Raw genomic sequence first — 16,202 nt, 5'->3', positions numbered from 1 at the left:
GTTATGTTCTGATTGGTTAATGCTGCTACTGGGCCCTGCCCCTTGAAAGCTTTAATACTGTACCATATTTCCTATGTCTTTTGTCTGATTGCTCCCTTTGAAGAGACCAGGCCTTGATTACTAATCAATAAAGCGCTTTTGAACCCTCTGTCGTTGGAATGGTGGAGTCGTGCTTAAGGGCTGTTTGGATCTCGTCCTTGGGTGAAAAGAACATTGATCTAACATGTGTGTTTATACATATTTGCATGAATGGGGTGTACGAGGGGGTGGTGTATGCCTGTGTATGTGTGTGTGAATTGTGTGGATAGTGTGTTTGTGTCTGTGTGAATGATGTGTGAGAGAGTGGGGTGGCTTTGGATTCTGTAATGGGCCATCCACGAGGTTTCCTGAGGGGTAACCTGACTCTCAGGCCAAAAAAGATTATCCATCCCTGGAATAAATGTTGACTCTGCCAGTGGAACTACATGGGTTTTAGAGATTTGTTAATAAGATAGACAGCAAGTTCCACAGTCCATAAATTCTGTAGAAGAATGACAGGTTTGCTGCTCTCTCAGTATAATATTATACTAACTAGTCTACCAAACAGGTTGTTTGGGTATATATGATTGAATAGTGGCATTCCACACTGGGCCGCTTCTATAAGTAGGCTCCGAAGATGCCTGACACATTGGTGTGTCTGTGTTGGATTGTGATTTACAGCAGACCCACTGAAATCCATGGGATTTGTTAGTCCTTGATTTCAATGGCTCTACTCTAAATTTTAATGTCTGGTCAAAGCCAATGTATATAAATGCTCAAGTTAAGATACTGTGGTAGATACACCTTACTAAGACAGTGAGATCTAAATATTACAGGAATACAAGAAGCTCCTCCCGAGAACTGACACCAAACAATTACCAGGTATAATCTAAAGCTTAGATTTAAATATTTAAATCTAAATATTTAAATATTTAGAAGCAATAGATCTAGAAGAGTACGTGATTTTGAGCCAAATTCAAAGTGCTGTTTTTGACCTTTAAAGCCCCAAAAGGTTTGAGACCAAGCTGCTTGAAGGACCACCTTCACTCATATCAGCCTGCCCGCACTTTAAGATCAGAAACAGAACCCCTTCTCATCTGCCTACCAGTGAGAGAAATTAGGTGGGTCTTCACATGGGAAAGGGCCTTCTCAGCAATGGCCCCACAACTGTGAACAAACTCCCACCGGCAGTCCGCCATGCACCATCCTTACAGGCTTTTAAGAAGGCCTTAAAATGTTTTATTTTACTATGACCTTCTCATAAATGCGGTTTTGCTGCTACTGCCCTTGTTTTTATTGTTAGTTTTTATTGTTTTTAACTGATATTTTACTGTCTACGCTTCTATTACTTTTAATGTTTATACTGTTTTATCAAAGCCTTCAAGGGCTAAATTCCTCATGGTTAGACAGAGTTTTAATTGATTTTAATTGTGTGTTTTTTAAAATTCTACTGGTTTTAATTAGTTAATGATTTAATACATTTTTAGCTGTGTAAATTATTTATGTTTATATTGTTCTAATTTTAACTTAATGCCGCCCTAAGATCCCAGTGATAATAGGGTGGGATACAAATATTTTAATAAATAAATAAATTTAATAAATAAATGTATGGTTGCAAGCTGGGAGGGCTTCTGCCCTGAAAGGCAGCTAAAAAATGTTTTAAATAAATAAATACACAAACTATTATGTATCTCAAATGGGAGACACTTGTTTTTTGTAATGAGCGAACCGTAAGACCATAGGAAGATGCCCTACACATTAGACTTTTCATTCATCTAGCTCAGTATTGCCCACTCTGACTGGTAGTAGCACTCCAGGGACTCTTTCTCATCACCTGCTACGTCATCCTTCTAACTGGAGATACTTGGGACCTTCAACATGCAAAGAATGTGCTCTACCACTGAGCTATGGACCAATGGACCATCCCACATATAATTTTTATTCAAACATTATGAAATGTTGCCAAGGGACTTTCCAATTCTGTATACTTGGATGGTTCTTTTTTTTTTTTTTGAAGTCTAATAAGCTCAATATCAGGATAAGAAGAGTAAAATGATCAAGGGACTGGAGCATCTGCCCTATGAGAAAAGGTTACAACAGCTGGGATTGTTTAGCTTGGAAAAAAAGGAGGCTAAGGGGAGACCTGCTAGAGGTGTACATTATGCATGGTGTGGAGAATGTGGATAGGAAGACATTTTTCGCCCTCTCTCATAACACTAGAACCCGGGGGCATCCCATGAAGCTGATAGGTGGGAGATTCAGGACAGATAAAAGGAAGTACTTCTTCACACAGTGCTGAGTTAAACTATGGAATTCACAACCAGAAGATGTGGTGATGGCCACCAATTTGGATGGCTTTAAAAGGGGGTTGGATAAATTCCTGGAGGTGAAGGCTATCAATGGCTACTAGTCCTGATGGCTATGTGCTACCTCCAGTAGCAGAGGCAGTAGCAGACGCAGTAAGCCTATATACAGTAGTTGCTGGGGAACATGGGTGCGAGGGTGCTGTTGCATCATGTCCTGCTTGTGGGTCCTTTGTCGACAGCTGGTTGGCCACTGTGTGAACAGAGTGCTGGACTAGATGGACCCTTGGATCTTCTTATGTTCTAGTAGTCTTTCAATGATTTCTATACGCTCCCACTTTTACTGTGTAATAGTGTTCATTCATTCTTTTAAAAGTTAAGCGACACCATAATTCAGTGGCACAGCACATGCTTTGCATGCGGCAGGATCAATCCACAGAATCTCCAGGGAAAAGGACCTCTTTACCTAAGGCCTTGAAGAACCACTGCCCATCAGAGTAGCTAGGTAGAGCAATGGTCTGACATAATATAAGGAAAATGACATATGTTCATAACTGCACTGTCCATCTAGATAGACATCACCAGATTTTGTGGCAGTGAATTCCACAAGCTGATTATGCATTTTGTGAAGGAGCACTTTCATTGATCTATCCTGGACCTATTTACAAATTAGTTTCATCAACTACATCAAGAATAAATACCATGCTTTCTAGTATTATAAGTGTGGAAGAAAAGGTCCTACTTATTGTCCACACTATTCATAATTTTATAAACCTCTACCACAGTAATTTCCCCCCTAAACTAAAACCCACAGATATTTTAGCCTTTCATAGGGAAGAAGCTGTAAATCCTTGAGAACATTGGTTGCTCTTGCACAGCTCTATAATACCTTCGTTGAGATAGATCAACCAGAACCATACACAGTATCCCAAATGTGACAGCACCACTGATTTATATAAAAGCTTTATAATAGTGGCATTTAAAAACAACTTTCTTAATAAATTTCCAACACTGAGTATATTCTTTGCACTACTACTTAACGGTGACTCAATGTTTTCATTGAGCTGTCCAACACAATCCCTATATATCTTTTCTAAGTATTCACAACCAGTTCAGACCCTAACGATGTATATGTGAACTTCGGATCCTACCTGCCTCATTTGCCATGTCCTTGCCCTGTTGAGAAAGGTGCTTCAGGAGTCCTTTATATTCTGCTTTTGACGTTACTACCCTGGAGAAATTTGGGATGGGGGTAATTTGCTGACCCCTGACGCCAGATCATTTATGAATCAGTTAAATAATAAGTCATTATGTCCTGTAGGGCAGTATAAACTGTTGAAGGTGTTAGTAGATGATGTTAGCCGGTCACTATTAGCAGATGATGACATATCTGACATTTGAGGACGTGAAAGTGAATAAACCAGGATTATTATGGATGACATTATTAGCTCCTGTAACAATGTTGTCTCAGTAAGTGAAAGGCTAGAGTTGACCTACAGCAGAGTCACAATTCAGTGTACCAGCCCATTAGGATGAATATTTTAGGACATACATATTTGTCCTAGTTTATGCACTGACCTAGTTTTGTTTATAGCAAAAATACTCACTCAATATTTTTAGCAGAAACAGCTAGCCATGTGCTGGCTACTGTAGTAAGCTCTACTCTGCGGAGTTTTATGCATTCATCAGGACTTGGCCAGCCCAAGCTGCGATAGTCCCTCCTTTTTCCTGGAAAGAAGCAAACAAGTAAAAAAAAGTACTATTACCAAAAAGGCAGCTGATAGACAGCACAGGTGGAGGGCGATAGCAGCAGACCCATGACAGAAGACAGACCTTTCCCCTGCTTAGCCACAGTGCTTTACACCCAGTTCTTCTCCGGTGTTTTGGGACAATCTGTTCCAGGATACATTTGTTAAATGTGATTTGGGGCAGGGTGCCATAATTCCCAGCTGCAATCAGCCTGGGCATTTGAAACAATCACTTGGGCTGCTGGCAGGCTAGATTGCATGAAGCGGGGGTGGCTGGGCCTCTCCTAGCTCCTGGTGTGGTATTCATGGGAGTTTGTTCCACAATGCCATTCTACTAAAGAGCGAATGCAAGAGAAGGGGATAGCCAAGGTGGTTCAAAGAGACATACTGGTTTCTTCAGACCTGCAACTTTTTTTCCAAACTCATGCCAACTCATGTCTGCCATGTCATTTTACTTAAATATGTCCAACAGGATAATTTTGATAGAAGGATGAAATATATGCATGTATACCGTCACAGGGATGGGGTGAGGGTAAACTGCAGGTATTTTTAAAGTCTTCAACAACATGGAATATGGCTCCTACTCATTATAATGTGAGCAGTGAATAACCACCATGATCAGGGTTATGGATTTAAAAGGTATTTCTCTACACAGAGGTACTTTCATAAAATGTTTTTTTCTCTATCACCTTTGAACCCATTACTTGTGTGTTTGGCTCTAATTCATATACCAATTATGTACCTGTAAAATTTGCAGAACGTGAATTACACTTTCATTCATGCTCCTTCTACTCATGTTATTATGATTTTGGCTAGGAGGCGGGAGTAGATAATGTGTTAACCATTTCACTGATTATAATCATATGCCAGATTTGCCCCCCAGAATAGAATTGTGCTTGCTCCAATCTGTCACAAAGGCCAAGGATGTAAAGTTACAAACACTACATGGGAGTAAGCCTTACTGAGCACACTGGGGTTGGACTCGATGGCCTTGTAGGCCCCTTCCAACTCTGCTATTCTATGATTCTACGATTGCACTGCGCAATATATACCTATATAATTTTTAAAATTATGATTCAGTTGATGTGTGAATGAAATGCAACCGGGAGTTTTAGAAAATGTTCACCCTTATTTTTTTAAAAGAGAAATACCTGGTGGCCCAGGCGAAGGTATTTTTGGCCCACTGATCTCCAGTGCCATTTGGTAAAGGTTATCGTTTTCTCCATCTGCTCCTTCCTCTCTGTTTCTTCCAACAGGCTCTTGTGGATCCAGGCTATCTGTTTTGGGTTTCTTTACACGTTTTACTTGGAATGTGATCTGTCAAAGAAAAACACTGTGAGGGTAACAGGACCAAATATATCAGGCACGCTGTTAAGAATGAAGAGCTAGCTGATTTCCTGCAGACTGAGTTGATTTCAAGGGCAATTTCCAGACAGTTCCCCTTTTTGCTGTATCTCTAGCCACTCTCATTCTGCTTGCATCTTAATGCATCAATTGCACAAATAAAGGCATATAACAATAATGCATTTAACACAAGGTTGGGCAACATTTTCAGCACCGAGGGTGACTCTAAAAATGACTTACAAGTTTGAAGCTGGCAGGTAATGAGCATCGTCTATCAAAATGTGTGTGCCAGACCACTGGTGATGGCCAAATCCAACCCACTAGAGCCACAACCTCACTAGAAAATAGGGCTAACGTGGAGAGAGGCAGCGGGTCTGTGCTTCCTGGCCCTGCTGCTTCCACACTGACTATGCACATCTGTAAAGGGCCACCGTTTGAATGTGAGTAGGCAGATGGCCACGCTTAATGCATGGATGTTGAGGTAGGTCCAGCAGGGGGCATATCAGAGTTGATACATGATCCCACTCTCTCTTTCCACCTGCTAGCCTAGCTTTCCCGAACCGGGTGTCCTCAAGATGTTTTGGACACAACTTCCATCTGCTTTAGCCTGCATAGCCAATGATCAGGGGTGACCGGAGTTGTAGTCCAAAGCATCTGGAGGATACCTTGTTGGGGAAGGCTGTGCATGGGAAATTAATTTCTGAACAGGGCTTAAGTCTTTCAGACATCTGCAGTTGCTACATCTGTAGGGAACCACTTGCTGAGGTCTATTTTGTACTTAAGAATCTATATTCCTGGTCTGGCTAACAAAGCAAGACTTTATATTACATTAGTTTGCTAAAGCTGGAAAACAACTGAACAGACGTCTTTTCTGTATTATTTGTCTGAAGGATCGCATCCTCCCATATGTACCTGTCTGGACCCTAAAACCATTCTCAGGAGTCCTTCTCTGTGAGCCCCTGCCAAAGGAAGTGAGGCAGGTGGCAACCAGGAGGAGGGCCTTTTCTGCTATGGCACACCGGCTGTGGAATGAGCTTCCTAGAGAGGTTCACCAGGCACCTACGTTGTACTCTTTCCAGTGCCAGGTGAAGCCCATTTTATTCCCCCAGTATTTTAGCAATTTTGCCTTTTTGACAAAAAACGATGCATGGAATGCGATTAGAGGCAGTTTTGGAACACACAGACCAAGATATAAGTGGGCTACTCCCAGCAAATTGGTACTGACAAGATAAATCATCATGATGAAGGAACCAAAGGAGGAGTGGGACAGAAACAGAGTAAAGGTACAGGCTGAAGGAGGAAGAAAAAGGGTAAGTAAGAGATGGGGGTGCAAAAGGAAGGGTCACATATATAGGGGTACAGAGATTTCTGGTGATGCTGACAGGAGAAAATGCTATGGGCAGCGAGAGAGAGAGACATAGACAGACTCATGAAGTGGAGAAGCAGAGAAAAGGGAAGGGGTATTAACAGTACTGAAGTTGTAGAGACATACGGTGGTTTAAAAGGACAAAAATAATAAATTAAAAGAGTAATTTAAAAAATCTTTCTACATTTAACGAACCATCATGGCTCTTGTGTTAATAAAAGGAGAGATTTAAGTGGTGCACCCCAATTCACTAAGATGGGAACAACCAGCCGGTGCCATTTGCAGATAGCTCAGAAGCAAAATGATGATGTAGAAAGAAATCCTTTGAACTTAAAGTAAACATGAATAAAGTCACCGAAAATCCAGAAACAATGTACACAAGAGAGAGTTCTTACCCATTCAGTTTCGTCGTCGTCATCATCATCTCCGCAATCTCCAAAACAGGAACTGGCAAGCCCGTCTTGAGAACCTTTCTTGAGGACACGGATCCCTTGCAAGTCCATCCGATGGCCTTTCACTTCCAGTGCCCCCTCAAAGGCTTCAAGTGGCCAAGAGTTTTCAAACTCATCTACTAACGCCAACATCTCTTCAGACATCTGAGCATCTCCTATGCTCTCTATTTCTTCAGAGCCATTGCTTTCGGCAATAACAGTGCCTGTAAAAGAAGAATGGCAAAATAAATAAATAAATAACTTTGTTCAGTAGTGATAGTATAATTATTAGTCAGATATTGCACAAAAAGCATTATACTTTGCCTTCACTTATGCCAACAAACAAAACAGTATTCTAGGGATAGGTGACATGTGGCTAGTAGGCTGCTTTTAGTCTCCTTGGCCTTCAGTGTGACTCCTGGCACAATTTTGCAGCATGGGGTATGAGGCAAAACAACAACAACAGCGGCTTGTCATCAGACTTCAGCTGCAAAGCTAGATGCAGGCAGCATCCTGCTTAATTTCAGTGGGAAACAGCCGGTTTGGGGGCAGTGCGGCCAGAATGCATTTATCTGGGAGAGGGAATTGACCCCCTTTCTCCCTTGAAGTTCCATCTCTGCAGTACAAAAACAAGCTCTGACAATCATCATGTTCTTAAGGAAGGTATTTTCCAGGTTTGTTAGATCATCTTTCCAGTGATCTCTGCAAAACATCAGAATAATTCAGGGGGTTGGGTATAAACACAGATTAAAACTGCAATCTTATACCTTGGGGTATGGGGTAAGTCCCATTGTAAACATGTGTAGCAATGTGTTATAAGTAATTTTATAATATCAAGCTGCTTTCTTTCTTTCTTTCTTTCTTTCTTTCTTTTACAAACACTGAATGAACAGTGTTATAAGTAATTTTATAATACCAAACTGCTTTTATTATTACTCTCTCTCTCTCTCTCTCTCTCTCTTTCTTTCTTTTACAAACACTGAATGAACACGCATTTGGGGATTTAGTGAAGATAATCCCCTTGTCATTGGTAAAAACATGGACCATGACCACTGACTCCACTCCAGCACTAGCTACAAACCTATCTAGATGGTGCATGAGATCTGAAACTTTCACACCAGGCAGGGAATTTACCATGTGTTCTACACGCCCACCACAAACTCAGCTGTCTATGTGTCAAATAATCCAATTTCCCACTACCATAGGCCCTCCATCCCTGGAGGCACATCCTCGGTGCTAGAGGATATTTGTCTGTCTTCAGAGGAAAGAGTTTCTTCTAAGGGATCATTTCTCTTCTTCAGAATGACACCCTCCTTCCCCAAGACCTCCATCCTCCATGACAGCAAAGGAGATGTTTTGGGACACCACTATTAGGTCCTCAAAATTCTTGTCCACCAACCCCTCTGTCTCTCTCTGTTTCTCCAGGTCAGCAACCTTGGCTTAAAGGAAATGTATTAGTTCCCAGGGAGCCTGGAGAATCCTAGAAGAAGGAAATGGCTGCTGGATCTGGAGAACTAGAAGAGAATGCTGAACCTCTGACAGTAAGATGTTGGTGGGAAGAGACCAGGATAAAATAGGGGCATAGCCTAGTTAGGTTAACTGGATGCAATTATGCCTAGTTATTTTATTACCTTATTGCTTGTATGTGTGTTGTATGTATCTATTCTGAGATTTAAAAAATCCCTAATAACATTTCCCCCCAGTAATTTTTAAAAACTTTTTTGTTTAAAACTTTGTGGTTTCTTTTCTTGTTGGGTTACCCATCTCGTGTCTGAACGCCAACCCACATAGTACTTAAAAGTGGTCAGGGAGTTTTTAAGGCTGATTTGGTGGAGGCAGTCAGGAGGAAAGAAAAAATCCCCCTAATGGGAGTGAAAAAGGTCACTGGAAGGGAACGGTAAAATGGAGCGGGACACACTATGTGGCCTGGGTTTCCTTCCACACATGGAACAGGGCTTCACTGGCTTGTGACAGGAGCAAAATTAACAACTGCTCTGGAAAAGAAGAGAAACATTACTCCCTTTACTGTGCTCATTGTTCCAATATTCACTTACTTTCTAAAGTCAAAGTGGGCGAATCCCTTGCAGAACTATGAATGAGATCTGTTGAATCATCTCCAGTAGAGGCCTCAAGATTTTCTTCCATCGATATGATCTCAGAATCCTGAATGTCAAAGTACTTCTGCTTGGTATGGCTGTCATCCTGGCTCTTCTCATGACAGTGGCCTGTACAACACACACACACACACACAGATGCAGACATGATTTCCTCAGGGCAAAACACCTGCTACATTACCTGAATTATTGATACACACAAGCAAAAGGCCTTAAGGCAAGGATAACTGTGCAAAATGCTATTGAGATTAATGGAAGCAGTAAAATGGCTTGGTAGATTGGTCCCTGCAAGTTTAAGCATCGCTATAATTAGAGCATGTCAACAGCTTTCCCATGTGTTTGACATGGTACCACAGCACACAACTGAGAAACCAGAAAATCCCTCCAGGTAGGGATCCCTCCAGGCCCCGGCTGCTTTTTCACTACAGGAATCCAGGCGCATGGACTAAACAGTCTCAGATTGTCAGCTGTTATGATGGCATGCAAAGCACACTTGTGTGAACAGAATCCACTTCACATGCACTAAAATTCTAAACAGCCACCATACACGTAAGTGTGAATTGCCCAAGTCTCTAGTTCCTACATTCTATTTACAAGATTTTCTTACACACACACCCTATGCTTGTCCACTCAGAAGTAAGTCCTACTATGCTAAATGGGATTTACTCCCAGATGAGTGTGTTTAGGATTGCTGTCTAAGGATTTAATACATTTTGAGAGGTAGGAGAACATCAAATGTATTGGATTTAGTAAATTTGAGGTTTCGGGAGAACATCAAGATTACTGAATTAGTTTCATAATTAAAAGGTCTTGGTACTGAAGTTTACAACGCAGTTCTTCTGGGTTCTCAGAACTGGCAGGTCTAGGATGTTGGAAGAAGTGACTTACAGTGTTCTACACCTTCCAATGGAATGACTGTAGCGTAATGACCACAACCTCTTTTGTTTGGTATATTGGAACTGGGAAGGAATTACACTGCCCACGTTAGAGTGGCTAGTGTCTTGTCCTGCCCTTTCTTTCCTCTGCTTGACTCCCATGCTTGAATTGTCTGGGGCTATCTAAAAAACAGTCACATTTCTTAATGGATTTTTGTGGAATTATTGAGGGGTGGTTAGGTAAGGTGCCTTAAGAACTAGTTTGGTTGAAAGGTCTAAACATGGAATTTATTAAATAATGTGATTACAACTCACATTTACAACTCACTCCATTCTAAAAGATTTGGCTAAGTAATGATAGATAAATATATAAGCAATAGTGCAAAGAACTACTTGACTACATTCATGTTTCTAAAGAAATTGGGTTTTGAGCTCTCTTCTGACACACCACAAGCCACTTACGAAATGAGGAGTTTCCAAAAGAGTTTGGAACATGGCATGGAAACCTGCTAGCGATAATAGTGATTTTTAAAGGAAAAAAAATCCCTAAGTGATTGTTTGACTCCTAGCTGTAAAATAGAGCATAGGTTAAAAAGGCTTTTTATTGGATTAGTTCTGATTATTAAAAGCTTAAACACTAAGGCCAGCAGCAGAATCCTAATTGAGGCCATGTTGAAAGAACAATGCGGTGGATCGACGACTTCATTCCCAGTGCTCGTAGCTATGCCAGCCAGTGTAAAAGCTGAGGGTGGTTTGTCTCCTCCTTTTCCACCTCATGGAGTGGGATTATTTTAGCCCCCACCCCTACATCATTTATAATGGAGGGATTTTCCTATGCCAGCTCCAGGCTGGTGAAGGGCTCTGGATTAGGCCTCTATCAGGAGAAAGGAGCAGCGGTGGACCCAATGCTGGCTCCAGCCTGCTACCCGAGGGAGAACGCTTTCTGCCTGCAGAGTTCTCCATGAGCACAGCAGATGCCTCTACCATAGTGCTCCTCTGTGCTGCTGGAGAGACACCTCTGTGAGATCCTCACCCCTTCTGGCAATCAATATTGGGAGGTGGGAGTGGACTGTACTCTTACACATGATTTCTTTCTCTGGCTCTCTTTAACTCATTTATTTACAACATTTCTATACCGCTCCATCTTCGAGAGATTCCAGAGTGGTGAACATACAGGTAATCATTAAAAAGATAAAAAAAGATTAAAACACCACATCAAAATTATTCTTTTTAAAACAGAGTACCAATAATGCCAAGTAACCCTCAACCTGATCTCGAAAACGTCATCACCTTACTTTGTGAGTAAAAGAGTGGTGAAGCAAACGAACTTCTCATCAAACAATCCATGCCAATGGCAAATAAAATCCACAAACCCAAGGATGTTTGTCATGTTGGGATGGAAAGCAACATAGTATAACAGAATACACTGATGGTTTCTGAAATTTGTCCCGTAAGGGGCGTTTTCATGAATTATCTATAACTCTTTCCCCCTTAAAGAAATGGGGGCTTTGTAAATAGTCACGTGCTTGATTGCCTTTGGTGACGAAGCATAAAAGTGTTTTGAAATTGAAAGGTTTTTTCTTTTTTAAAAAAGAGTATGGCATGGTTAAGCCAACCAGTGAAAATGTCTGTGAGCTAGTTGTATTGTGCCCAGGATTTGCTACTATTAAAAAGGCCCTTTGGAAGATTTGAGTATCCATTACCCCTAGTGAAATATGAAGGAGTGTGAGAGCACATAGGATCTCAAATAAATTAGGCCATAAATTGCTACTTTGGGAAGGACCAAAACAAAATAAAGCAAGATCAAAAAGACATCCAGCCATTAATAAGGATTTCCCTCTTCAATGTGTTGATAGATCTTGTTCTATTCTGTAAGACAATCGAGATACGTACAAAAATGTTTTACAAGATAGGTTAATCTCTACCTATAAAGCTGAAAGTTTGTGTGGGGGGTGAATGTCCGGAAATGTTTAGCCACTTCCAGATGAGTTAGAAACTTGAAATTTGACACGCTGATAGGTGTGGTTGTACAATGTATCAGAAAAATCTAAAAAACCCAAAATTTTGGGGTTTAGGTATTTTGCAAACTATTTAATAAAAAACCCAGGCTTTTGCCTACAACTCCCAGCATGCCTTGGATGGAAGGCCAGACTTACTGGCCTTTCGCAGCCATTGTGAGTGCATGGGCAGGCTGCTGCTGTGTGTCTTTCACAACCCCAACTCCTAAGGTTGGTCTCAAGCAGTCAACCCAATTCCATATGAAAGGAAACAATCCACATAAATGGACTGTGTCCATTTGTGGTGCCTCCTCCTGCCCTCTGCATGGTTTTAAAATCATATCTAGATACAACAGCATGACTTTGAGGGGCCAAACATACTCAAAGGTACTTCGTCCTGATATTGCTGTTTTCTCAGAATCTGGGGGAAGCAAGTGCACAGCCTTTGCCCTTAAGAGGGAGGAAGGAAGGGGAGGTACTCTGCACATGCCCAGAAACAGACCCAAAGAAGGATGGAAGTGCCCGGCCCAGCCCTTCAGTATAGGCTCTTGATGGAGCACTTGGTGGGTGAGAAGCACAGGTCAAGGCAGTCCCAGCAGGATTGGCTGGAGCTGGGCATGTCCACTGACAGCCGCTTGCCTCCCCTCCTTGGCGATGCTACTCCTTGACGCTCTATCGAGGAGCAGCATCGACAACAAGAGGATGTCTCAGAAGACGCAGGCACCTCCGGGCTGCCAAACGCAAGCTTGGAGGTGTAGTACTGGCATGTAGAGTGGCTGGTTTTAAAGAAAGTATAGGTTAGCAAACCAGTTCATTATCTCTCAATCCTGTCTCAGCTCCCACTTTCCTGGCCTCTCTCTAAATGTCTTAGTCTCCTTCTACCTGACTTTCTCCAACTGCCCACCATTCTATTCTAGCCTCAGCTATCAGTCCTTCATTCCTTCCTTCATTCTTCTGTTCCAATGGTATAGTCAGGCTTTAACATAAAAATCATAAACATTATTCAGTAATTCCTGCACCTGTCTTGGAATGTAGTGGTTTAGCTATAACAGGGAAAAAACGCAGCATAAAAATCTCATCAAGTTAAAAGGCCTTGGAAAATAAAAATAAAATTCACTTGGCACTGAAAAGCCATTAATGCAGTCAAGCCTGCCTGGGAAAAAGAAATCCATAAGGAGGGTGCCACAACTAAGAAGGTCCGCTCTCGTTGTCTCCCACCATACCTCAGACAGTATTCAAAGAAAAACACATTATTCAGGGGCCTAGGCTTACACCTACAACTCCCAGCATGCCTTGGGCAATTTAATTGTGAACCGCCCAGGGAGCTCTGGCTATTGGGCGGTATAAAAATGCAATAAATAAATAAATGAAATACATTCATTTAAAAGTTAACTCACTGGCCTAGCACCGGCCTACTACTTTAAGATGATTACCTTGCAGGCTTGAGCAACGCCGGGCGTATCAGCTAGTGAAAGAATAAAAATGCAATCCTATACTGTTAATGGAGCACTCTGAGATCAGAGTGTTCTGTTCCTTCCTATGCCCTGTCGACTGTTGCTGACAAGGTGAAAGGCAAGAGAGAAGCAGCATTTTTCAGTATTTTTCTTCCCTCCACAGACGGAAGAAAAGCTATTCTCTCCAAGTACCAGCAATGGGAGAGAAACATTTAGAAATGCTCTTGAAGATCTCTAATTTCCCCCCGGGAATCAGTATGTAGTTGGCTGCTGGGAGGGCTTAGGATGCCTTCGATCCTCAACTGCTCCCTCCCTGCCCACTGATACACCCCCAAACACCCATCCACCCTCTATGACGTTGGAATTCTAACCTCACAGAAGGAACCACAAAAACCTCTGTGATGGCTGTGTGGAGCCAAAATGACAGCTCTGATGTCAGGAAAACGCTTGAGGCTGGAGTTCTGTTTACAATCTGGGAGAAGTTTTCCTACACAAACCTCTGGCCCCTGAGATGCTATTTAGGGGCCATAGGATTGCTCTCTAAGATAAGAAATTATTGTTTATACACTTTTAAAACAATTCCTAAACAATTAAATTTGTATTGCTCATCTGTCCCCATCCCCGCATCTGAGTCTCATATTTCCCCCCCACATTCACCTCCTCTCTCTCCCCATCCCCATGAAAATTTAATCGGTTTCATCTTTTTAAATCTCTGCAATATGCAGAGAGCTTCATGTGTAATTTATAAGAGATAGTGAGCACAGGATCCCAATGCAGAAATTAGTCCTTGCTGACATCCGATCTAAAACTTCAATACAAGTTTGGTGAACTCTAAGGAAGTGAGGCTCTTCAGTAGAGGAAAGGAAACCTTGCTCATCTTACCATTATGATAAAATAAACAACTTTTAAGTATAGAAGATTTTATGGGACAACCCTAGAGAATTCAAAACAACATTAGGGAAAGGGAGCACAGAAAGTATAAGAAAATTCTAGAAGAACAGGTGTTTTATTAATAAGTTAAAATTGACTGGATGACTGCACTAGCCACTTGGGGAGTTGAAGTCCTGATATAAAGTTAGACTTGCTTGGCCTAACAGCTGGTGGATAGTTGCTACTAGCTTTCAAAGGGCGACTTTTTGGTCTGATCACGTGTGTGTAAAATGGGAAGATCAAAAACACTAGATGTCTCATCACAATTGCCACAATTTAAGGGCACACTCCTATGCCCGTTTAGACAGAAAAAAGGCCTACAACTCCATGCTGAGAATTGTAGTTTTCCCCCTTGTCTAAACATGCATAGGATTGCACCTTAAGCGTACCAAGGGGATTTGGGGTGGGGGAGAATGGAGAATAACAATAGAAGGGACTAACACTGCTGTGGAGAATTTCTCTTGGAGATCACAAAGTGAACATGACTCAATATCACAATACCGTTGCAATCAGGGTAAATGTAATTTTGGGTTAGTAATCGCATATATAGTCAAAACGTGGAGGGTAACAGAACTTCTCTGCTCAACACGGATTTAGATAACTTAGGTAACACGTTCTAACTAACTAGGGAAGGCATAGGGAAAGGAGATCAGGGAAAACATTCACATGACTGAGTTTCATGCAGAGTCTTCCATTTAAAAGCAACTTCAGAAAATGTGGACTATAGAATTACAGAGTTGGTGTGGGCCTTGTAGGCCACCCCCTTGCTCAATGCAAGAAATCCAGAACTAGAGCATCCCCAACAAATGGCTGTCCAACCTCTGCTTGAAAGCCTTCATCAAGGGGAGTCCATCCACCTCGATGCAATTGGTTCCATTGTCAGCCTTTTCTTCTAACGTTCAACCAAAATCTACACTCCTGTAATTTAAGCCCATAAAACCTATGAAGGCTAAAATAAAAAAATTGAGTGCCTGGCAGGCCTTCAAGTGGCTGCAGAGTAGGAATTCAGTGTTCTTCAGAGCTTCTTTTCTCTCTGTCATGGCTACATACGTTCATCTATTTACACCAATGAATCAATGCAACAAATCCTAAAGTGAACAAAACTTAATTTACTTTGATGTTCCAATATAGTGTTCATTACCTAGATATATTTCAAGAGGAAAATGGCCTTATTTATACGGCAGCGCAGGGACCCCCCGATCCGCCTCGGAGGCCGATCTGGAGCCCCTGAAGCAGCACCAATCTGCCTTGGTGGTTCCCAACCTGCCTCGGCGACGAAGCTGAGGCGAAATTCAGGCCCTCCGAGGCAACTCGCGAGTTTTCTGGGTGCCGGCTGTGCAGGTGACACCCAGAAAACTGTCCCCACTTACCTGGTGCATCCTCTGTCCACTGCCGGTAGGCCCCTTCCCCCCTCTGCCGCGGTCTTTGCATCCGGCAGCTGCCGCCGACACATAAGACAGGAAGTAGGCCACGTCGCCTACTTCCTATCTTATGCGTCGGCGGCAGTGGAAGCAGCCAAATGCAAAGGCGGCGGAGCAGGTAAGCCCCCCTCTCCCCCTTACCTGCCTACGCTATCTGGTGGCTTCCACTGACACATAAGGCATGAAGTAGGCCGCGCAGCC

General features: G+C 42.2%; 1 protein-coding gene across 1 annotated transcript in view; it reads right to left on the bottom strand.

The window, feature by feature from the left end:
• TTC17 (tetratricopeptide repeat domain 17) overlaps positions 1-16,202 on the bottom strand; it is a 78,559-nt gene that overhangs the window by 19,614 nt on the left and 42,743 nt on the right. Inside the window, 4 exon segments of the mRNA XM_063117436.1 lie at positions 3,929-4,049; positions 5,221-5,386; positions 7,175-7,434; positions 9,265-9,435. Of these exon segments, the coding sequence (XP_062973506.1) occupies positions 3,929-4,049; positions 5,221-5,386; positions 7,175-7,434; positions 9,265-9,435 (718 nt within the window).

Source organism: Elgaria multicarinata, chromosome 2 (assembly GCF_023053635.1).
Source record: "Elgaria multicarinata webbii isolate HBS135686 ecotype San Diego chromosome 2, rElgMul1.1.pri, whole genome shotgun sequence".
Taxonomy (NCBI): domain Eukaryota; kingdom Metazoa; phylum Chordata; class Lepidosauria; order Squamata; family Anguidae; genus Elgaria; species Elgaria multicarinata.
Note: the sequence above shows the minus strand (reverse complement) of the source record. Positions and strands in the feature narration are given on the sequence as shown.